The 23,762-nt window shown below is 40.1% G+C and overlaps 2 protein-coding genes across 4 annotated transcripts in view; one reads left to right on the top strand and one right to left on the bottom strand.

The window, feature by feature from the left end:
* Window positions 1–9,503, bottom strand: part of LOC103378776 (anoctamin-5-like) — a 21,353-nt gene extending 11,850 nt beyond the window's left edge. The window contains exons 1-3 of one of the 2 annotated variants that reach the window (XM_008310101.3): window positions 9,137–9,503; window positions 3,575–3,619; window positions 97–161 (exon numbers count right to left, since the gene is read on the bottom strand). In XM_008310101.3, coding sequence (XP_008308323.1) covers window positions 97–161; window positions 3,575–3,619; window positions 9,137–9,212 — 186 coding nt within the window. In that variant the 5' untranslated portion in view covers window positions 9,213–9,503. The remainder of the gene's footprint in view (window positions 1–96; window positions 162–3,574; window positions 3,620–9,136) is intronic. The other variant, XM_008310103.3, reaches the window with a different exon arrangement.
* A 1,835-nt stretch (window positions 9,504–11,338) lies between these two features.
* Window positions 11,339–23,762, top strand: part of igdcc3 (immunoglobulin superfamily, DCC subclass, member 3) — a 47,058-nt gene continuing 34,634 nt past the window's right edge. Inside the window, exons 1-2 of one of the 2 annotated variants that reach the window (XM_017032303.2) lie at window positions 11,339–11,801; window positions 16,890–17,195. In XM_017032303.2, the coding sequence (XP_016887792.1) occupies window positions 11,735–11,801; window positions 16,890–17,195 (373 nt within the window). In that variant the 5' untranslated portion in view covers window positions 11,339–11,734. Of the gene's footprint in view, window positions 11,802–15,099; window positions 15,806–16,889; window positions 17,196–23,762 lie in introns of those variants that run through there. The other variant, XM_008310100.3, reaches the window with a different exon arrangement.

The raw sequence follows: 23,762 nt of genomic DNA, 5'->3' as shown, positions 1-23,762 counted from the left end.
CCCCCCCCCCCCCCCGTTCAATTTTAGAACAAATGTGTGCCAAAAAGTTTGTCCACTCCTGTGTTAGCTGTTAGCAGACGACTAACGTCAACTTACTTCTGTACGTCCAGGCAGTTCCCCTCTCTCTGAGGAAAAACTGATGCCATTCCCTGTGGTTTCATCTAAAAAAGAAATAAATAGTCACATTTACAGGAGTGAGAAAGAGTTCGTTTTTTAGTATGTGTGTGTTTTGTGTAGACAAGGCCGACTGTTGTTTGAATGTAATTTGTAGTTGATTGAACAGACCTATAGAAGCGGCACACACACACACACACACACGCACACATTATATTCACTCAGACCCCATCATTTCATCTGCAGTATAATGAGCGACAGCATTCCAGGGCTAGCTCTCTCTCTCTCTCTCTCTCCCACTCTCTCTGACTAAACAGAATGTGCTCATGTGCTCTGCTCGTGGCCTGCTCCCCTTGTAATAACGGATTGTGGGAAAGCTGCACTTCCTGTGTGGGGGGAGGCTTGAACGTGCATGAAGACTTAACAGGGGAGGAGAGAGGACTGAGGGACTGGGCCCAGTGCACCATGGGATCTGGATAGCTGCTGTAACAGAAGTCCATCCTCCCCCGAGAAAGAAAAAAAAAATCCATAGTGAACAAAGGAGACAAAGATCTGCAGCCACCCTCTGCTGCAGACCGAACCCACTCCTCTGATTAGACACTGATCTGACAGACGTCACCGTGAGCCAATGACAGGAGGGCAGTGTCCATGGTGATACAATATGGATCACTATGAAGGTATGCAGAGTGAATATGGCATGTCATTGAAGCCATGGGAATTCCTGAGCCTTATGACAGTGGGACTTTCTACACTGGACTCATGGGAAGTATCTGTGAAAGAGCAGCTGAGTTTGTTTGTTTTTTTCTTGGCAGCCATTTCCCAACTTTTTTTTTTTTTTTTTGGTTTTCTGTCTCTCTGATCTGCCACTGCTCTAACTGTGCACAGTCAGCGACCAGATCCTGGTTTGAGCAAATAGAGGCAAAAGGTCAGCACACATACAAGTGGTGTGTATCATACCACTGAGAAACAAATAAACCAAACCAGAGGTCGGAAACACAGTATGTTCATAATAGAGACAGAGACAGAGACAGAGACAAAGCACTGGGATGATGTGGACTTGAAACTATGGAATAATTTGGCTAATTTGGCTACATTTTGGGTAATGACTTTTGCTAATATATATATATATATATACACAATAAATTTATATAGAAGAAATACATTTTGGGTAATGACTTTTGCCAAAATTAGCACATGGTGGCCTAGTATGATCGACCAGGAACAGCAAAAGAGACTGACCAAGTCATAGTGACCGTTGTCAACTTTCAGGCCGGATGAAAAAAAAAAAAAGATTTTGTTACATGAGATGTAAATAGTTCCATATTGTAGTGGTTAATAACTCTGCCTTGCAAGCAAAAGCAGAGAGTCCTGGGTTTGTTTCCCTGAGGAAGTGATAAATGGTAACTGATAGTTATTTAGGTTTTAGTTCCTTTAATAGTAGGGACCACTCAATATTTTCTCTTTAATCTTCACAATTTTGGATTCCACTTGCAAGCTGGATCGGACAGCTTGGTGAGTCAGATTAGGCCTGCAGGCCGGCAAATGATGGTTTTGTTTCCATTTTGCTGTCTCTCAGTTCATAAACAAATGGAATAGCTGTAAGGCGTGAGCTTCATGTAAGTCGGTCTCTGCACGAGGGGTCAGTGAGGAGTAATTAAAAGCTGCAATATCCTCCTTGCCCCCACGTACTAAAAGATCTCTGTAGTATATCACAACGGGCAGCCTCTCCGGGTCAATAAATGGATTTCTAGAATGAGTGGGTCTGAAGGGAAGGAAGAAAAGATGCTATGTCACTGCGTTTAACAGAATTCCACCATCTGCTGGTCTGCATCGAAAGAAAACCTCAGTCACTGCAGCTCAAAATGGTGGTTCTATAAAACCACCCCGCAACAATACAGCACTCCATGGCCTCCAATAAAAGATGTCATAGAAATCCGATGACTACAGGGGTTCTCATCTTGTAAATGTATTAGTTGGACATGATATAGGTCAGAGAAAATTAGTTTAATTAATTTCTTATTGGTTGAAGCTAAACACCATCCTAAACTATGTACATTATTTAATATATCAAGTGTAAAATTCCCCTACTTTTTTGTGGGGAAAAAAAAAATTAAGTGTATTTAGAGAGAAATTGGTGATTTTTTGTGTGACCAAACATTGTGCAAAAATATAAATATGGTCAAGGATGAAATAAATAAATATTTTGATATTGCAGCTTCCATCAGCATTGTTATGAACCAGTGTGTAGTTAGGGTCCAAAAACCAGAACCACTTTAATCTGGTAGCTTCTTCAGCACTTGCACTGATGTTTGATCGGGCACCAATTTATGCACTGAGGGCACTTTCTGACAAAACCTTCTCTGTTTATCTATCCTTGGAACAAGACGGGCGGTTTAAGATTCAGAAACGTGATCAGGAAGGTGGCAGCCGTACCACGTGGTGTGAAGACTGACACAAGGGTTTATTGTTTCAGTTTTTTTGTTGAAAAGGACATGAGGTGATCGGTGAGAATCCAACAAACAACACCAGCACACCTACACCCAAGCAAAATAGCTGTTTTTAAATGTTCATGTATCAACAGAACATGACCATGAAACATACAGGTGTGTGTGTGTGTGTGTGTGATGCTTTACACACATGACGGCCAGCAGGAGTGAAATGACTTTCAATAAAGTTTGTTTTCATTCCACATGTAATTCTATTTCTGAATTGAAAGTCATTCTAATCTAATGCCCTATAGCATTTTTAGCTACATTTCCTTAAAAAAAAGAAAATCAACATTTCACCGACAACTGCACAACAGCTGTACGGTTAATGAGTTTGACGGACATTACAAAGTGTAAGAAAATATGAAATGATGATTGGAGCTTTAATATTAAAGATAAAGTATGCAGATGCACTCAAAAAGTAAATCAAATTCATCCCCACACTCATCTATAGTTTGTAACAAATAGTAGGAGGTGCTGTGTTCATTAGCAGAGATGCTCCCCTCTGTTTGCATTTTCTAATTTAAATGCTGTTAAAGCATGAAGAAAAGCAAGGAAAAATCTCAGAAGGGTAAATATTTGGATTATCCCCCTTTAATTCTTAAATAATTTGAGTGGAGAATTTGAATGATAGGTTGTTATACATGTTGGCAAAAATAATAAATCAATGCCAGCAAATCCTGAAACCTTTAGCATTTGTATTGACCTGGAAAAAAATACTAAAATACACAGTGCATACTGTATCTTTAAGTATTAAAGATAGTTCCTACGGTCCAGGAGCCTGGTTTTGTGACATTGAAAGGCTGAGCTGGAGACTGACAGAGCAACAGACACACAGACTGATCTGAAGCGATTAGCAGACTGACCGGAAAGCATAGACAAATTACAGCCATCGATGGAGCAAACGGCTGATAAGAAGAGACGGAGAAACAAAGCAGAGGACGGTACACACTCAGCCTCGGCTCTGCCCGTACCTGAGTAAAGGTTTATCCCGAATGCAGTCAACACCGCAAGACTGTCTTTAATGGACAGACAGATGGAGCAGGTTAGAAGAAAATGTTAGACAATCAAGAAGTACACATGCACTGAAACTGTGCTACTTGTTAACAGGCCTACTAGTACTACAATACAGTACAGTACTATGTACTATCCTACTAGTACTACAATACAGTACAGTAGAGTACTATGTACTACGCACATAAATAACTTAACAAACGTTACATGCTATGTATAGAGATATGTATAGCACAAGTTTTTACCATTTTGCAACCATTTTCCACATGCATCCTGTGTCGGAGAACTGGAGAAGAAGTTCCCGCTCACAAGCTAAAGCTAACATGTCTTTAACTTTGAATTACTCTGCAGCCAAGAAAGTACCAAACTAGCTATTGGCAATACATGAAGCAGTGAGGTTAACTCTAGACGAGCCACCACGATGTCGCTCAGATTGCGAAACAGAATCCAACAGTCAAAACACCACTGTGTAGCTGAGCATACCAAATTCAGAGAGAGGCAGACAGTGCCACCAACTGTAACAGGTTATGTCATGCTACGTTAGCAACCTGCTGTGAGCTAACCCTAAAGCAGCAAATGGTTTTACAACTATGCTTTTGAAGATTTGGCAGCAAATGGTTTTACAACTATGCTTTAAAAACCCTAAAGCAGCAAATGGTTTTACAACTGTGCTTTTGAAAAACATTAGTTTGATGTTCATGCTTAACCACCATAACCACTGTACACCTATGGTACAAGTTGTTATTTGTCAGATGGTTGTGTGCACAGTGACACTGTAATCAGTGTCAGCCAACAAATTACTATTGATGCATCGCTAGTTGTGGAAAGTTTCTACGGTTGCCTGAACAAAGCTGTCGCTTTTTCCGGTGAAACTACAACTTCAAAGATAACTTCTAGTCAGGTGTCTGCTGAAACACCGTGCCAAAACAACAGCAGAAACATTCACTTTGGACTCAGAGAATATTGAATCCAAACAACAGGACTATTCAGGTTACATCACAGCTAAAAACCTCAAGAACATTCACGTAACACAACAAATACGCAATTCAAGTAACACAACTTGCTGCACTAAGATAGGCAATGTCAAGAACGTCCTGCAAATGTGACTGAAACCACAGCATCCTGAGCTCTCACTGAGTTAAGGCCCGTGTGACAAGACAACCAGCAGTATCTTCTGGCAACAAGCTTCCTGTAGACTCAACTGGGTAGACGTGATGACTGAGATATGTATTCAAAGGGCATTTGAAGCTCTTGAGTTAGAAAACATGTGGCACTTTTACTAAGAAATTAAAACAAAATGCATCATAATGGACTGAAAGCCTCCACTGGCTAATGTTTACTGGAACGTTTTATACAGTGTTTATCAAATAAACTTATATTAATACTGTATTATGTAAAAATGTCACTTATTGTTGTATATATATATAAATATATATATATGTGTGTGTGTGTTCCCTACAGAATAACCCCATTGTTTTCCCTATTTTGGCTTAGCCTAACCCAAAGATAGACACATTGAAGAACTAGAAGTGTTAGAAAGGACCTGGAGGACTTGAAGAGTAAAGGTTAGTAGTAGTCAATAAGTTAATAGTTAATACAGATCGTGTCTCGGCCGTGAAGCTGAGCACCTGTGTTCAATCGTGCTCTGTGCGAGGACAGAGCGAAGTGATGTTTTCTGTCAATTATTATAACATGACAAAAACAATTATCCAAATATTCTTCAACAGTTCTTGTGCCGACATCACTAGTTGACATTTTTTATATATTTTCGTAAATATTACACAGTAGACAGACTCAAGTGTAATTAATTTCAAAGCAAAATAATTAAAATTAAAACTGATCTGATAAAATGCAAATAAACTACTGCTCTTTATGTTTATTTCTAATTAGTGGAGCCGGACAAGCACTGCGCACTAGTACCCCCACCCACAGCAACCCTCGATCAGTCGACTTTCAGTCCAAATCTCCCGGCTTCACCCTACCTTGACTTTTTTTGGTTGATTACAGCCCTAATTTCCTGTGACATCATGATGCCGTGGCAGTGTCACTGAGGGGAGATTTCTCGACAATCCCAGGAAATGTTGGGTGTTAAAATACCCCAGTGACACACACATATAACATTGTGCAGAGAGCTCGGTTGTTGCTTAACCCTTAAATTGTTTTCTTAAAAAAAATTAAAGAAAACTAAAAGGTCTGTATTTACAAAGAAATAACAACAAAACCATTTGCACTGTAGCGGTTGTCTTGTTTCCTAGAAGGGAAACTGAGTATCTTTCCACATTTCATTTTGTATCCTGCAGGATCATTGGGATAATGACATTACTGTTTCCATAGCAACTCTTTGGCTCTGTTTCACCTCTGACTGGAACATAATTTATTTCTCTGCAAGTAGCAGACAGCAAAGAAAAAATGAGCCTAAAAGATATTCTTTGAATAATTAATGAGTTTGCAGCCAGGACTCTGAAACGAAAGTTTTGTTCTTACAGTTTTCATTGCCACAAAACTACAAATCCAACTGTTTCTGAAAAGGTTGTGGTTCAGTCTGGGCTGCTGTGAGTGATGCTAGTACAATAGATCTGTCCGTTGCTGCCATTAACACTTCATATTTTATGAACCACTATATTAGAAATAATGCTATTACAGCCGGCCACAGAGTGGAAAATGTTGGTAAAGCTCTTGTTTCTACGGCGAGAAGATCTAGGTAGTTGATCGTTCTATGTTGAGTTTGGTGTCCTTAAAACTAACACTTCTCTGCAAATGTATTTTGCTCTGTTTCCAAGTTTGTTTCAAAAACTGCTGTTCTATATATAGGTAGATCACAGGTAGAACATCTACGGCTCAGGCCAAAGTGATGTTTATCCACCTGCAGTGACTCCACCCAGACTGAAGGTGAAGACAGACACCTTCCTCTCCTGTCTCTCTGTGTTTCCTCTGTGGTGTGTGTCAGCAGGCCTGTCCTGATAAGAGCCTGGACACAGCCGTTACAGTCTCCCTTTTTAATAAAGTGAGTCTGTAAACCCACAGCTGACGTTGAGGTAAACATTTGTCTTTGCTAACACCTAATCGTAAAGACAATAATAATGACACATGCTGGATTATAAAGTGAAGAGGTCTGTGATTTCAGTGTGCTGATGACTCAATACATGCTCCTGTAAGAAGAGTGCGGGGAAACAAATAGGCTTTATTCTGACCCCGGAGGATGTTTTTTATTCAGCACTGCTGTGTGTAGCTGATAAGTGCAGGGTGGTAAAACAGGGCTGACTAAAGACCTAATGAACACCATTCATCCATCACTGTGTTGTTAGACACTTGGGACCATATGCTAAGCATCAGAGTGAGAAAAATGCTGTTCATTGAATTTGTCTTTTCACAGTCAGTGACATCAATTTACTCGGCGAATATTCATCTATGCTTTCTACCTGTTACATGCTGTCAGCTATGTTAGCATAAAAGTGGAAAACACTCCCCTGTCAAATCCTGTCCATATGAAAAATAATTTCATATTTCATTCTACATGTAGATAAACAACATCAATTATATATATATATAAACTTAACTAGATTCAACAGATTTTAACTGTGTTACTCTGTCCACAAACACACATTTTGTGGCACACAATATACAGAGCAGGCATCTTAGGCAGGTTCTGTATTTTGCTGAGTAATAGCAGGTCATTAATGTCATGCTCACCAACGGATGATGCAGGACTTACTGTGAAAGACCACGGCCCTCCATTAGTGGGACAAAGTGGAAATGGAAACTGTTACTTTTAAGTAATTGTCTGGTGTCACTGTAGAATACGGTTTAGGAGAACAACAACAACAAATGATGTCAAATGAATTTGGTTCCATTATATCTACAAGCATATTGACAGAGTGTTCAAACCCACTGTCTTAAGACACACAGGGCAAATGGATTGCTGTTGAGTTAAGAGTCGATGAAAGTGGCTGAGGAAATGGTTGTCCTATGCATGATTATCATCATTTTACTGTTATTGTTGTTTCTCTGATTAAGGTATCTGAATTCAGCAGAGAAACATTTATTTCCCTTTGTTGCAATTGTAAAGGACAAAGATTGAACTACGACTTAACTAAAAGGCTGTGTTGACCCTCATGTTTGGGGGAGACCAAATTGAAATAAGGAGTGACTTGGAAATATCTCAAGAAAGAAAATAGTGTTAGTGCCAAATTACTGTAGACAGCATTTACAAACACCACTACCACGTCAGCTGAGCACTCAAAATGTAGTTTTAGATATTATACTAAAAATACAAAACTGTGCTTTCTCCTGTAGATATAGGATTGATAATATTACCAAAACACACTATCAAGTATCAAATTCCTGAACATATTATCTCTTTAGTCATACATTCTTGAGTCAGCTGAAATTACACAGGGCCTTATCTTATCCAATCACAGCGTACCTCACTAACTCTTCGTACAAACTCCATCTACAGAAAAGTTGTTCACTTTTCAAGCCTCCATCTCTTTTGCAAAAGCGCAGACTAAATATACATGATTCATCAGAAATGAAACTCAAAGTGAAAAAAGTTTAAACAAGGACAATCATTATAAGATAAATAAGCCCTGTGACATGTACAGCTTCTCTGTGTTCATTTTACTGTGTCCGAGCTTAATTCTTAGCCTAATTATGTTGTTACAGATAACAAATGTTACTGATAGCGTTTGACACCCAATCGTGTCAAATAACCTAAATTCTAATAACTTCCTGTAGTATGTCTGACCTCACCCATGACCCGACCATCACAGACTAAACATCCTCAAAACCCACATCCCCCTTCAAACCCTTTAGTTAATTAGCACCAGTAAACAAACACATAACAGGGTTTGACTAAATCATGATGGTGACGCATTAAATACTTTTTCTCTTGTCTTCTGTTCAGACGTCCAGCCCTGGCCATTAGGCACGACATAAACAAAGAGACTGCATTCATTCATGCAGATTGTCTGCATTCATCAATGCGACAAAGAGACTGCATTCATTCATGCAGATTTGGTTATAAAGTTATGGTTATAAAAACATAATATATATATATATATGTATATATATATATATTATCATGTGGTTTTCTTCAATTCCGGCGAGTATGTTAGAATAGTGTTTAACTAAACAGGCAAGGGTTTAATACCACATCAGTAAATACTGAGTAAAGTGAACCTGGGTAATCATTGTATTTGATAACATGATTTTTGGGACTAATGATTGGTTGTAAACGTTTGTAAACACTCTAGTAGGCTGACGGTTAAATTCCCTAATGGGCACACTATGACAACAGTATACAGTACAGTATTTTACTGTGATGATCTCATTCTAAATGGACTGCTGTCTTTTTAACTTAAATTATTACAAATATACGGTGGAAGATGTGAACACCACAAACTATTTATCAAAAGAAGCAATCGTAAAAAAAAACAAAAAAACTTTTTTTTTTTTTAATCAAAGACCGTATTACCTTCGGCTCCCGTTAAATGTTAATGAAGGTGTCGGTTGTATTACATTACCTCCAGTCTGTGAGTCCATCGCGCTCTGCAGCTCGATCAAAGTTTCATCCTGATCCTTCCCCGTTATTCGCCTCATATCGGCGGTGTGAGGATGAAAGGCCGCCTCACCTTCTCAGGAGGTGTTGATGTTGCTGCGGAGAAGAGAAACAGAAGGAGAAGAGAGAGGGGGAGGAGATGGCAGAAGAGATGCTGCTCCGTACCCGCTGGTGTGACTCCGTAAAAACGATCACACACGGGCCAATCTAAAACCGGAAACACTCCTGTCCGAACCGGATCGTTAGATTAGAGAAGGATCACATTTTTTCATTCTGACTGAGTGAGAAACTGTGCCCTGCTGGGATCCCTACTGCTACAAGAGGAGGGCAGTCGCACTTAAAGGGGAGTGGCAGCTTTTTTTTTTTTTTTTGTACAATACTGTCGGCCAAAAAGATACAAAAAAGAGGAGAAAGGGAGAATGATAGGACAGGGCTAATCCCTTGTATCAGTGTACTGTAAAACAGTCGCACCCTCGACTGTCGACAGCTCTGACTCCAGCCGTCCCAACCCTTCTCCCAGTAAAGGAATGAGCAGTTGATAATGGATTAGTGGCTAATCATGTTAGAAGGTAGGAAACACACATGACTTTTAAAACAAAGAAAGGGGAAATGGTGACTCCCTGTGGCCACATGCAGTATAGTAGTGTGAAATATGCGATTGGTATGATTTCAATGAAACCTTCTGAAATAGCTGAGCTTAATGGAGAAGCTGCCCTTTCTGGATTAAAGTGTCTCACTCAGCGCATTAAACACATACTAATGATGGCCATAATTGTTATTCACTAGCCTAGACGAGTCTTTTTCAGCTGATTTTAAAGCTTTTAATGACTTAGTTGAGGCTGTTTCCTGAACAATAAGGACTTGGAAACAAACCCTCCTATGTAAATCTTTGTTGCTATATTTCTATATTAAACCTAACATTTCTATAAATAGATCATGTCAACCGTGACTTTACAAATTAAGAGATTTAATTGCAGCACAATAGTATTACCATTTGTTGCATTTATTGCAGCTGTAAGGAATGGCATAAAAAAGACTGATCAAGAGAGTCAAACTAGACTAGTTTAGTGTTCATTAGAAAAAAAAAGATTTTACATTCACATGTAATTATCAACCCATCACAAATAACTATTTTGTCAAAAAATATGTTGCTACAACCGCTCTCAGGGCCAGTTAAAACAGCATGACACGAGAAGAAGAGAGCATTTTCTAGTACTGTACAATATCATTAAAGCCCATTATTGAAATGGCTGGTGACAGGTTAGAGTCCTGCTACTGACTCAGTCAAGTAAATGTTCTTCCATAAGAATATGTGATCATTTATTGAACATAAGAGGAGTATTTTTATTGTGGGTTTCATACTGTGTATTATGGGTTTTTTATTTTCTTTTACATAAATATTCTTATTTAAATTAGGACAAGTTCCTTGAAGTAACACTTGTAATCTTGTTGTGCCTACAACACATCACAATTAAAAGCGTTCTATTCTATTCTAACATTTTGAGCATCTAAATCAGTAGTTTTTCATTGTTCTGAGTTGACAGTTATGTAATAATTCTAGGTAGTCTTTCATTCTAAAAAAAGGGTAGTTTTCCTTTTACAAGGTTTACAAGGTATAGACACTAGGGGGAGCTCGAGTACAGCTAAACACCGCTTCCTTTGTGCGCCTTTCATAGATTCTCTTGTTTATTATTATAACAGGTTCACTGACTGAACCATTGAGCTTCAAAAGAATCAAATTCGCATCATATAATGGCCCGTATTCAACGGCCCACAGTTCATACTCCGTGTGTGTTGTTGTTTTTATCGTAGCGCACAAACAAAGAAATAATAAAATAAAATGGTTCAGATTGTGGATTTTATCGACGTGTTGTAATTTGACATTTGTTTGTTTACACACGTTTAGCCAGTTACAGACCTATGACACCTATGTTTAAAACTAATTATTTTCCAGAAAAGACAAAAGTGTTGATTGTTCATCGATTCATCTCAGACGTCAGAAATATTATCAGTAGAACTGAATTATATACAACAATGACACAACGATTCCGTTCAAATCGAATATTTGAATTTATGTATAGGCTATATACAAAATATATTCTTATTTTTGCCTTTAATAATGTTGTCACTGTTATACTAATACTAAGTTATAGTGTTGTTATTTTGTAGAGAATATAAGTATTCCTGGTGTTGGGTGTGATCTTGTCAGGTTTCTTAAAGGTTGGCTCTTTTGTTTGCGTGAGGGAGAGGGAGAGAGAGGGGGAGAGAGAGAGAGAGAGAGCTGTGTGAATGAATGAGGAGGACACACACACACACACACCTCCACACACATGCACAGAGCTGGATGCTGACAGATTTGTGATAGATGGTTAAAATGGCGAGAGCTCGTTCGACCCCAGTGAGCCACCACAGTGAACCACTGTAGGTCGGAACATGTAGAGTCTGGAGCTGAATATTGGTCTTTTCCTCCGCGGGTGTTTATTTGTGTCTCCTCTTCGTTCCATCTCCTGTCCGTTAACCTCACTTTGTTGTCTGCACGTGCTGGACTAGTGCAAGTGTTTAAATGGCATCCACCCGGAGCCGCCGCATTGTTCTGGGCTTGTTGGGAATATTCCTGAATTCTTTGATTGGTAAGTACTTGATCATAGTGTCGTGGTTTTCTAGTATGAAGAGATTTGTGAAGACCTTCGTGTCACTCTGCTGTTCTCCGGAGCCTGCTGCATGTTGCACAGCGGCGGCAGGAGCATCAAAGACCCTAACCCTGAACTTGACCATTCTCTGCTCACTCTGCAGAGCGTGCACTGCCAAGGCTCTGTGTGTCCATCCAAAACATGTGTGGACTGTACGAGGACGCCCGTCCTTAGGCTGTTTGCACGTTCAAAGTTTTCTTGCGGACTCAGTGTTTGTGTATGTCCGCCTGCGCATCATGCTCCCAGGGCTACTGCACGTCTTCCAGGCTGCAGCTACTGCCTCGTGTGATGTAGTAAACGGAGTTGCTGTAATAGTGATTTTCAAGGGAGAGCGATCAGGAAGTGTGTGGTTAAAATGCTCCAATAAAAAGTCTCCAGGAGGATGATGGAGAAAGTCACTTAAAAAAAAAGATACAAGTTGAGCGTAAAACACTTGGCGTGTGTGCGTGTTTTCCATTTTTCCCTCTTCTTATTGGTCCCTTCCTCATCAGGTGTTCCTGTAACGACACATTTACAGCAACCGAACCAACTTAGGGTTGGTTGCAGTACGTTTTTACTCCCAAAACTGCATGAAAACACAGCTGAGATGACACAAAGGGCGTCCACATGACAGAGGCTGAGTTATAAAGATTCTGTGGGTGTGCCACTGATCCCAGGCAGTGTTTGAGGTACCTGTAAAAGTGATGGAGCTTTTGACAGCTCTGCACTCCTGGCGTGCCACATTTTGGCAGGTTGATATACGTGGCTGTATGGTTATTGTCTGCTGAGGTGACTATTTCTACAGATTAAATGTCAAGACTGTACCTCCTCCCTTTCAAACCCTTCTTTTTGTCCCATTGTTTGCTATGATAGACAGTTTCTCTCTCTCTCTCTCTCTCTCTCTCTCTCTCCCTCTCCATGTGAGGCCACCTCTTGACTGAAAAGCAGGAGAAAGTGTTGAGTATTTGCAAGACATACCACACAGGGGCCCTGAAAGGCCCCTACTGGGTTCATCAAGGCTGGTACACAGAGGTTCATAACATTTCCAGTTAAACTGTTCAGGACAAACCCTTCAGAGACGGCCGCTCTTCATCCCCGATTTCAAATACATCAAAGAAATTAGGCTCTCCCAGAACTTGTTTGCCTCAGAGATTAGAACCAAATAAAAGGGCTATTCTCTAAAAATAAACATTGTTAATATGATGAGTACAAACAGTGCAATAAAATCACAGGGTTTTATGGTGAAAAAAAAGCCATCGTTGTGATGGCTGCTAAAGTTAAATCTGACTTCCCTTGATTCTCTACCGTATTTCTCCTCAGGTAAATGAGGACTGTTGTAGTGTAATCAGTGAGGCAGCGTAAGGCTGCACACATCCGTGTGAATCAGGTGGGACCCAAGCGTGCATCCCTGGAGAGAATCCTTGTGTGGCTGTAAAACTGTTTTTTCAAAGCTCTGTGTTTTTCTGCTACAAGCAAAAAAAAAGCATTCATTTTGAAGGTGACCATACTGTAACTAACAGATAACATATCGTCACAGTGCTCCCTGTAAAGAAACCTGTGATGCATGTATTTGCAGCTCACTGTAAGCACTCGCTCTGTCTGTGTGTGCGTGCGTGCGTGTGTGTTTTCTCTTCCCCATAACATCAGTAAACCTTTGTACCAGCTAACCTTATCTGACAATAGTAAGCCAGAGCGTGAGCCACACTTGGCGACACTTGTCTCCGCTCTTCCTCTCTAATCCCACAGACCAGTGTCTCTGTTCTGAGTGTGAAAAAGCATTAGGATGAAAATATCTATCTGTCTTCCTACCCAACCATGAAAATCCACGTTTGTATGTATTCAGGAGCGTGTGTTTCTTTGGACAGGCATAGTGTGTGTTCCAGCAGATCCTACAGCTGTGCCATCCTCTCCCTTCACCTTCTGTATGCTTAGTATTTACAAATGACCTTAACCACATGCACACAAACTGTAAAATCAATCAACTTTCTACCATTATTCTCATCCTGTTCTCTCTGTTATGATTCAGGGCTGACCTTTCTTGTTTGTAACCTTCCACCCACCTGGAGCTAAAAATTGAATTATACAGCCCGTCCACGTGCTTTGTTCCTATGGAAGGAACAATCTATGGCTAAATAAAAGAAACAGTTTTATCACGAGGATGTAAACAATTCGTCTTAATAATTGACGTTTAACAATGAACTCACACCCTTTTTTTTTTACTTCAGGGATCTTATTACTACTTGAAAATAACAGCCCTGTAATATATTGCAGCGACTCTACAACGACTGGCGTTGAATATAAAACACCTTTTATGTGCTTCACATCCTCCTGTTTGTTCACCAGCTCTTTACACAGTAAGGGTGGCTTCATGACGGGGGAATTATCCATGTGTTAATCAAAACATGTTGCCAGGCATGATGTCTGGTTGTGGAGCTGTGAGCTCTTTGTATGTTTTTTTTTCCCCTCCACTGGCTGCTTCCATGTGTGAAAACATGCTCCTGTGCAGGGTGTAAAGAAAACCAGGGGCTGTGGCCACTATCACGCTGGTCAGCACTAGCAACTCCGGCTGCAGAATCACTGGCTGCCCACTAAGGGTTAACGATTTCTCCACTGCCACCCCCCTGTTTTTTACAAGTGGTAGCACTGATGTCTCTTTGGTCCCATGGCTATTTTACTTACTGTGCTCGCTGAGTGAAAAAAAAAAAAAAAAAAAGGGGGGGGGGGAGGGGGAGGGAGGGAGGGGGCATAAAAAGAAGGGATGCGGAGCAACACGGGAGGAAGAGAAAATGTTTCATTGCATTACACTCCATGTGTGATCTGCATGCCCAGGAGTGTGTCAGTAAATTCCTTGTCTGCACCTCAGGAGGAAGTGTTTTTGGGTTGGAATTTGAGGGACGTAGCCAAAGGTTCTTAATTTTGACCTCTGCGCTTTGTACCCCTCACTGCCCTCCCCTATAGTCCCCCTCCCACCAGATTCCAGGGCCCGGGGCAGAGACTGGTAGTGCTTAGTCCATCAACAGCTGAAACACGATACCCAGAGAACCCGCTAAGCTCCTCTTTTATAAAACCAAGTCAGGTCAGACTGTTTACATCCTTTATTTATTGTTCTCCCTCTTCCCCTCCTGAAGCCACAGACAGTGAAAATCAAATCTCCTGCTACTCTAATCAAATGGATGGCATCACTGTGAAGAGAAAAAAAAAGATCCGGAGCTTTGACGTAGCTCTCTGTTGGTGCTTAAATAAGTGAGTGAGTAAGGTGGGGAAATTGGTGCTACAGTGGTTTTAAATAAAAGATGTTCAGGGATGTTCTGAAGCCTATAAATTCTGCTTTGACTGCTGCCTGAGGGGAGCTCAGTTTACACTTTTGGTTCCTGATTTGTGGGCCTCAGTTCGTTGCCTCGGGGATGTGACATAAGGAGCAGCTCCTTCAAATTGTCAAAGGTCTCAGGATTCATGTGAAAGCCATTACTGCTGTGTTTTTGTTCTGGACACTCAAAAAATAAAATAAAGTAGATAGAATAGAGTAGAAAATGTACTTAATGTTAGCATTTTATGTTAGTATAGATTTTTTCAATTTAAGTATTCAGTAGCTTTTAGCCATAACCTTTTTATCTATAATAAAATGGTCAAGTCTGAACAATAACATGTGACATAAACAACTCCAAACACAGTCAGAGGTTCAGCTTTTACACAGTCAGGTCAGTCTGTTCCCTGTTCCTGCTGTCTGCTGTGTGGGCTAATCAGTGAGATCACACTCACCTGTGTCTCTGTCATTAGTCTCACTGGTGTCACCTGGTGCCCTGGGTATATATACCTCTCTCCCTCACTCGGTCTTTGTGGGGGAGCATTGATTGTTTGTTACTGTTAGTGGGTTGGGTGTGTCCCTGAGTTTGGAGAGGTCTGTGAGTTTTAAGAAAGTCCATGATGTTGGAGAAGAGTGTGCCTGTAGTCGATGCTTTATTCCTGTGAGTGTTTTTGCACTTTGAATAAACTACAAGAGTTATGCTAGTACTGTGTTGGTCCTGTGTTCTTCCTGCAATGTCAATGGCTAAATGTAGTATTTCTCAAATAGTGGGGTGAACCCCCCCCTGGGGGGGTATTTGAGGGGTTTCCAATGGAATATGGCATGGTGGATATTACACAGTGTACACATGCTGTAATGCTTGAATGATAACAAGCCTGCAGTCACTAGGTGGCAGCAACTCATACATTAGTTTGTATAGATAAAAAATATACATGTTATTTTCTCAATAGTATTTCAATTTGTGGGGGTGTGGATCAGAAGGGGGCCTGAAAACTGCTTTTGTTTGGGGAGGAGGGGGTTGTAACAGAAAATTAAATTGAAAACCACTGGCTAAATGTGACATATATATGATTTTTTTTTCTTCTCAAAACAAACAAACCACTGGCTAAATGTGACATATATAAAAAATATATATTTTCTTCTCAAAAAAAACAGTTTCCTGTGGCAGTTAAATACTTTTTTAAAAATAATTTCCTGTGGCAGTTAAATACTTTTTTTAAAATATTTCCTGTGGCAGTTAAATACTTTTTTTTTTTAAATATTTTGTTTATTTGTTTATACTCCTTATAAGCTGACCACTGATGCAATATGATCATACAAACCTGAAATGTGCTACTCTGGATGTTTTGGTGCTGTATTATCCACAGTCTGGTTTGATCTCTGTTGAAATGCCTGGGTTAGTGAACAGCATTGACAGACACAGAAGCATTAGTCAGGGACCAACCAACCAAGGTCACAGTGATCTGTGAGTGAGGATTCTTCCCTCTGTGGTGACCTGCTCTATGGCTCCTAGCTCTTAGCTTGGTCTGGTAATTCCTGGTGTTTTTTGAATAGCTGTGAAACTGGATGATTTGTAACACATGTCAACTCACAAGCTAATGAATAAGCGTTGGTTTGGAGCAGTTCAAACAAGATGAAACCAGACACATGCCCAGATGATGTCAAGTCAACGTTTGACAACCTCTGACCATTTCACAGATGTTTAAAGCAGAACTTAACAATAAACACATGTGTTTATTCCTTAGGTGTTCTATGTGACGCAGCGCTCTCCTTCACTCTGGAGCCCAGTGATGTCATCGCTGTCCAGGAGCAACCCCTGATGCTCCACTGTCAGGTGGATGGCATCCCCCCGATCACCACACAATGGAGGCACAACAGCTTTCTATTACCTCGGGACCAGCGTCACACCACCTTCATCAATGGCTCTCTCCTGATTGGTCACTTCCAGCAGACCAACCCTGATGGCTCATCCGACGAGGGCGACTATGAATGCATCGCCGAGAATTCTTTCGGGCTGGTGGTGAGTCGTAAGGCCCGAATTCAGGCTGCCAGTAAGTCGATTTTCAAACTTTTCATCTCTGTAGTTGTACTTGATCCATAGTAGAATGTGATGTTGGAACAGTTTTGTATAAAAAAAGGGAGATTGAAACGTCATTTATAGTTAATATTCCTGACCAGGAAACCGTTTAAATATTCTCATATATCAATTTCCTTTAGCAATCCTCATCTGCCGACATTAGAAACCCAAGCCTTTGACTTCAGCATAAACAAGTGTTGAGTGTCTGTGCTGCTGTGTAGGAGTGTAATAAGCTTGAAGCAACATTGCAGCCCACTCAAATCTTCACTGACATCGTTGTTGAATCTCATATTTAAAGTCAGATCAACACTGCACATTCACACCTCTGGGTGGACACACTAAGATGTTGCAGCAGTGACCCCAGTGGTGCTGCTCACTGATGCTCACTGCTGCCCACTGCTGCCCACTGTGCTGAGGTATGACTTTATGAAGCATATCCTTCAGAGCCCAAATGGACAAAGACCCTCAAAAGCCTGTTGATTGTTCAGCTCATATGTGTGGACAGCAGACTGCTGTGCTGTGGTGACTATTACAGCTTTTCAACACAGTGGGATAGAAAGTTCAGAATTGATGTCTCGCTGGTTTGACGCTTCACTTCTTTCATCTCAGCGGCCGTGGTTTTCTTCATAAAGCTCGTCTCTGTAGCCACGGGTTTTCTTTTTACTTCATGTATTTATTAAAGACTGATAGTGAACACGTGGACCTTCACTATGGTTGTGTGTTTTTGGTGATGTCGCCGGGTGGTGAAGTGCACGGCTCTTGCATCTTGCATGGATTAAGCCAGAAGTGTTTGTATGGATGAGAGAGTTTCCTGGAGAATTTGGCTCTAACGTGAGAGATGAAAATGAGTCGGACTCTGGTGGAAGCTTTGCTATTTGGCAGCTTTTTAAATATGCAAAACCTATTTTTATATCACAGGAAACAAGTATGTAGAATTCCAGCGATTGTGATTGATCATGATCAGTTTGAAAAGATTTATGTTCGATTATTTTTGCTCATACTAAATTGAAGAACATGTATTTCTGCTCCTGTCTCCACCTATTAGATTACTGGTGTGTGGAAACTCTGTTTGTTTGTTTACGAGGACAGAGCAGCTCAAAACAAGTGACATCTGTCCTAAACAAAGACCCCTGCCTTGTGCTCCTTCCTCCATCTGTTCCACATGTTTGTTTGTTTTTTGTGCCTTTAAAGTCATTTGCTGTGTCGCATTTCTTCTCACCACAAAGCTAGGACTTGTACCACTGTGATCCAAAGGACGCTGTGATTACTGAAGCCTCTTTATTGCCCTCTGAGTGGATAAAGCCCTCATCTTACCCTCCAGCCTACCTCTGTTCATAAATTTCACTTTTTACTTGCTTGACAACCGTTTGTGTGAGCGCCCGGTCGGGGGCTGATGTAGGACAGACTCCCCATTGCCCCTTTAAAATCGGCAGTTGGTCGAGGAAACCCCCTTTTTTTTCCCCCTCTTGATTGTTACTCACCTTTTTGATGTCCAGATTTTCTTTGACCTCTCAGTTTTTCTTCCTATTTTTTTTTTTTGGGGGGGGGGGGTTACTTTATTAAACTAATCAGGAAGATTTTTTTTATATCGTTTTGGTGAGTCACAGCACTGGCATGTCGCATCCTGCTGTTGTTCCTCTTTCTCCCCTAAAGCACGCCAGCGTCACCAGGCAACACACCACAAAAGACCCAAAATGACTTGCTTTTGTCTCTTTGTCCTGGATTATTTTGAGAGAGTTGATGCTTTTGAGGGAATAATTAACTTTTTCCCTCTAAGTCCATTCACCTAATGGTGTAGCAATTAGCTCACAGTGCAGAAGTTTAGGCTCCGGATCCCAGTCTGATTAAGGCTCTGTTCTCTGTGCAATACATACGATACCTGCATGTGTCCTACAGCGGCTTTAGCTACTAAAATATGCTGTTGCATCCAAGTTATCAGAGGGAAGTAAAAGTTGATGCAGAGATATTTTCGTATAAAATCAAGGACGGGATTATCTGATTGTGCTCTGTTAAAACCACATAGACGCTGAGCCCGTTGTGTGGCACCTACAGAAACGTCTGCTTCTCCACCTGCTCTTCTACTCAGTTAAAGTAACTCAAAGCCAACTAAACCCAATACTGGAACTGAACGTAATGCACAAAACGCCATTAGTGGAGGTGAGAAGTAGTTAAAACAAATCCATTCAGCACAGTGTCGGCAGCAACCACAGATTACAGCTCACGCAGTTCCTGCTTATTAAAAAGTAAAACTGCATATTTGATGTTTTCTATTTCCAAGGCTGTTATGCACTACAGTATTATGAAAAGATGCATTAAAAGCAGAATATATATATATTAAAAATATAATAATAATAATTTAGTGTGAGCCTTAACAACTGTTAAGTGACAGGATATTTTTTAATGTCAGCTCAGTTCTTAGCATAACCACACTTTTTCATAGCGATGGAACAAATAGCACAGAACAATATCATATAAATGAAAGTATTATTGCACGCCGCGAAGCTGGAATCCCTTTGACTTCATGAACTGCTTCAATGTTAAGAGCCCTTAGCTGCAGCGGGGGAAAAAAATCCACCTAATTTCTGTAATAGTGGTAAATTGCACTGTGGTGTTATAATAGCAGGTTCCTGAATGAAACTTTAATGAAAAAGATGAAGCCTGAGGATCGTGGAGAGTGAAAAAGGTGAGGGCGGACACAGCTGTGAACATGCCCTCGTCTACACCCCTGCTTCTCATTTGCAAGAATTGAACTTTTCCCAGGGGTATGGCTGTAAATTGTGATGTCAACCAGTCAATGACAGAGGATGAGAAGATGCAACATGCAAAAAAAAAGAAAAAAAAAGCAGATAAGATGTTGAGCCACTGTAGCAGCTTCTCAGTCAGAGACAGCAGTTAGTGAGAGTGATTTATGGCTAGCTGTTAGTTTACCCCAGAGTGTTTGTATGTGTGCATGTGCGTGTGCTCGGTGGGNTCCCACCCCTTTTCATGGCCTCCCTCCTGGGTGAATGCTGAAGCCTCATCCCTGCATCTCCCTTCAGCAGCTGCCTTTGTTTGCCCACCAGACCCCACCCTCGGTCCTTTACCCTGCCTTTCCCCCTCTGAACACACACTTGCTCCTCTTTGCTCTCTTGCCACGAAGCAAGACATGTCTCAGTTGTTGAGACGTGGTCTTGTTAATTGAGCCCATAAATGTTTTTCTGTCTTGATCATTATTATAGTTTTACAGAGCAGGGAGTTTTAGCCACATTAGCTACAGTTATAATTGACCTTCCTGTTTGTGTAGCCTTAACGCTGTATGTAAGATTGCTGGGATTTCCATTGAGTTTCAGTGTGAATTATACATCAGGTTATTGTTGTAAGAGCGAACAACAGAAACAGCCCCAGATTTGCTGCTGACTCATGTTCTAATGTTATTACAGTTCTTTTCACTAGATTATAGTTGCACGTGAATTTTTCGGAGGACTTTGCAGTTTTGGATTATTACAAAAATATACTTTGGAAACAGTCTCCACTCTAGAGATTTTTTAATCTTTTAAACCTCATAGAATTGTGTTTTGCCGACTTAAGTTTTTTAAATGCGACGGCTTTGTTCAAACCTTTGTTATTATCACAGTTGTTGTTGTGATAATTGTCAATAATCTGTGTTTTGTGTGCATACGTAGCTCAGCTCATGGGAGTAACAATAATTTTGACCTCGGTATCTATTGAGACATAACATTGTTTCCTATCTTTGTTTTTTTCCCTTTTGTTCGTGCTCTCTGTGTACGAATACGAGTACATACAGTACTGAGTATAAAGAACTCAGTACCGTGTACTTAAAGTATTAGTGATTTATAGTTTACCAATGGTTTTCTTCAAGGTAACCCATCATTTTGGCCACGATTGAACATCAACCCCCCTTCCTGTGTCCCCCCCACTTGTCCCCCACTCGTCCCCCACTCATCTCCTGCACCTTTGTCCACCGGTGTGTCATAAGGACTGAGGAAATAAAGGCTTTTCTCTGTCTCCATTTCCTGCTCTGATGAGGTGGGCTAAGGAGATGGGAGCTCCAACCTCTGCTGTGTCATTACACTGGAAACAGCTGCAGATCCTATTGGCTGATAAAGTGAAAGCTGTGAGATAGTTGATTTTTCTTTCTTTTTTTTTTTTCCTGTTTTGCTTCTGCCTAACAAACTATTGCATTTGAATGTCCTGTGGATGGTTATATAGGACAGCAAAGACAAGGACAAACAACTGCTAATCTCAGTTCCTATAACTCTTACAATCACTCCCACAAAAACCCACACGCACCAAACTGTTATTGTTTGTCCTCCGTGGCTTGTTATTTTAATCAGTAAGCTGAGTAAACCAATGTCAGTGTCCCAAATGACGAGTCTGGGATATTTGCATTGACAAATGCTTAAATTAGTCTCTCTCTCCCCTGTGGAGTGGATGGGAAGACAAGGTGAATCTCTATTATTTCTGAGGCTGACATGTCATTGACCTTGAAGGAGTGAAAAATTACCAGGGGATCCACCGTATCCTGTGTTGCCCTGTAGTTTATAGCGTGTCCATATGTGGCCGTGAATACGAACAGGGTGTCAGTGAGGAGCTGCGTTAAATTACGCTTCACTTAAAATGTCCAAGCCAATTAAGTAAGTGCAGCCCTTGTTAAATAAATGCTATTCTTTTGAATTAATTACCATTATAATTTATTCAGTACTGGATTATCTATGGAAATGAGAATCGCCGGTACTGAATAAATATGGAAAAAAAAAAAACACTTCTGTGTCTTGAGATTTGCTGCAGCTTATTATTTTTCTGTAGGTGTTTACATTTTAAGAAGTCAACAAGTTTTCACATTGAGAATAAAAAAAGTCAATATGAGATGAATATTAAAGTACCGACGCCCTCAAATATGTCTTTAATTTCCCGCCCAAATCCAAAATGTAAAATATATTTATTTACTATCAAACGGAAATGCTCTCAGATTATAACGTTTACTCCTTTTTTAAAGTATTATGGTACATTTTTCTGGCTGTTAAATATCTCCTTAAGGTCACACACAACCATAAGTTATTTATGGTCCTCTGTAGAACTCCACTTTGCATTAATGATACGGAATTGAATCCATACAAATGTGAATACTTGCAAAGTTATTCAGGAACTTAGATTATAATATTGCTTTTTGAATAAGATTTAGCAATATTCAGGAGATGTTGAATAAAAATGAGATACTTTGTGTTGAGTAAATGTCAAAACTGAATCAGGAATTTTCTGTATTTAAATGTTTCCGTCAGTACTGTATACAGTATGTTTGTAAAATGTTATCTGTCATTCATTATAAAATGCTTTATAATAATTTCTTTCTATCTATGGCAATAATTACTTGAATCGTTTAATATGAAAAAAGGTAAAAGAAAATCAGGGATATTTTAGTAATATTGTGTTATTTTTACTTAAAAAATAGTTTTTTTTTACTACATCTTCCATTCACACACAGGAAGACCTGCCAGTTGGGATCAAATCGGTGATCTTCTTGCTGTAAGGCTTAGTCCACTTTATCTCTGTGTAACCACATCTATACATCAATAAATATAGAAATTCATAATGTTTATATAAATGAACAGAAATTTGATTTCTCATGACTGCCGATCCATAACTCCGTAATAATCGTACAGCGTACCATCAATCAGTTGATCTGAGTGCGAACGACGTGTCTGCAGCTCCTGTGGGCTCCATTTACAACCCTGCAACTAAATCTACAGTGTCATGGGAGGATTTGAGGGATCACAGTTCACAGAGGGGGGTCAGAGGAAGCAGAGAATGCTCCTACTGACTGCACTAAAGCAGTAATTGAAAAACCTCTCTATTTAATAGTACCTAAAAAATACTTTATCAGAAAATCTGATAATGGAGGCAATAATATATGTGGCAAAAAAAAATCAGAGGTTTTAGAAAATAATCTCACTTTGTGTTCAAGGCACATTTGGCATTATGATTATTTTGGCCCACTTCTATTCAGAAAAATGTATATTTCATATATATTATATAGTTATATCATTTTATATTGTGGACTTCAGTGTATGGATTGTTTTTTTTTTCTTAGCCCGTGATTACTCAAAAATGGCAGGGGAAAAGTTAAATAGTGAAGAATTGTACCTGGAGATGTTCATGTTTTGTTTTTGTTTTTTTTTTTTATAAACCACAGTAGAAGTGTAATAATCAACTTCATTTGCTTCAATTGATGGACAGGTCTCTGTTGGACAAAGTAGTAATCTGTTAAAGTAGTTTGTCTCTGGACTACACAACACTTACTATCCTCTGGCAAACAACTATGAAAAAGGGGGAGGGCTAAAATTCCTACTTTAAGGCTCACATGAGGAATTCCTACGTAGTGGAGGTCAAAGGTGGAGTGTGCCATCCAAGGTCGGGCCAAAGGTTAGACAGGGTATGACAGTTTCCATATGTGGGAGTCTGGCTGTGCACTTTATACACGGACAAGTCTTCAGCTAACAGATTTTGACCTACACAGTTTTACTTGCACCAGGAGTTAATAGCC

The sequence above is a fragment of the Cynoglossus semilaevis genome, chromosome 5 (genome assembly GCF_000523025.1).
Source record: "Cynoglossus semilaevis isolate Cse_v1.0 chromosome 5, Cse_v1.0, whole genome shotgun sequence".
Taxonomy (NCBI): Eukaryota; Metazoa; Chordata; class Actinopteri; order Pleuronectiformes; family Cynoglossidae; genus Cynoglossus; species Cynoglossus semilaevis.
The sequence above is the reverse complement of the archived record's forward strand: the minus strand, read 5'-3'. Positions and strand labels throughout refer to the sequence as shown.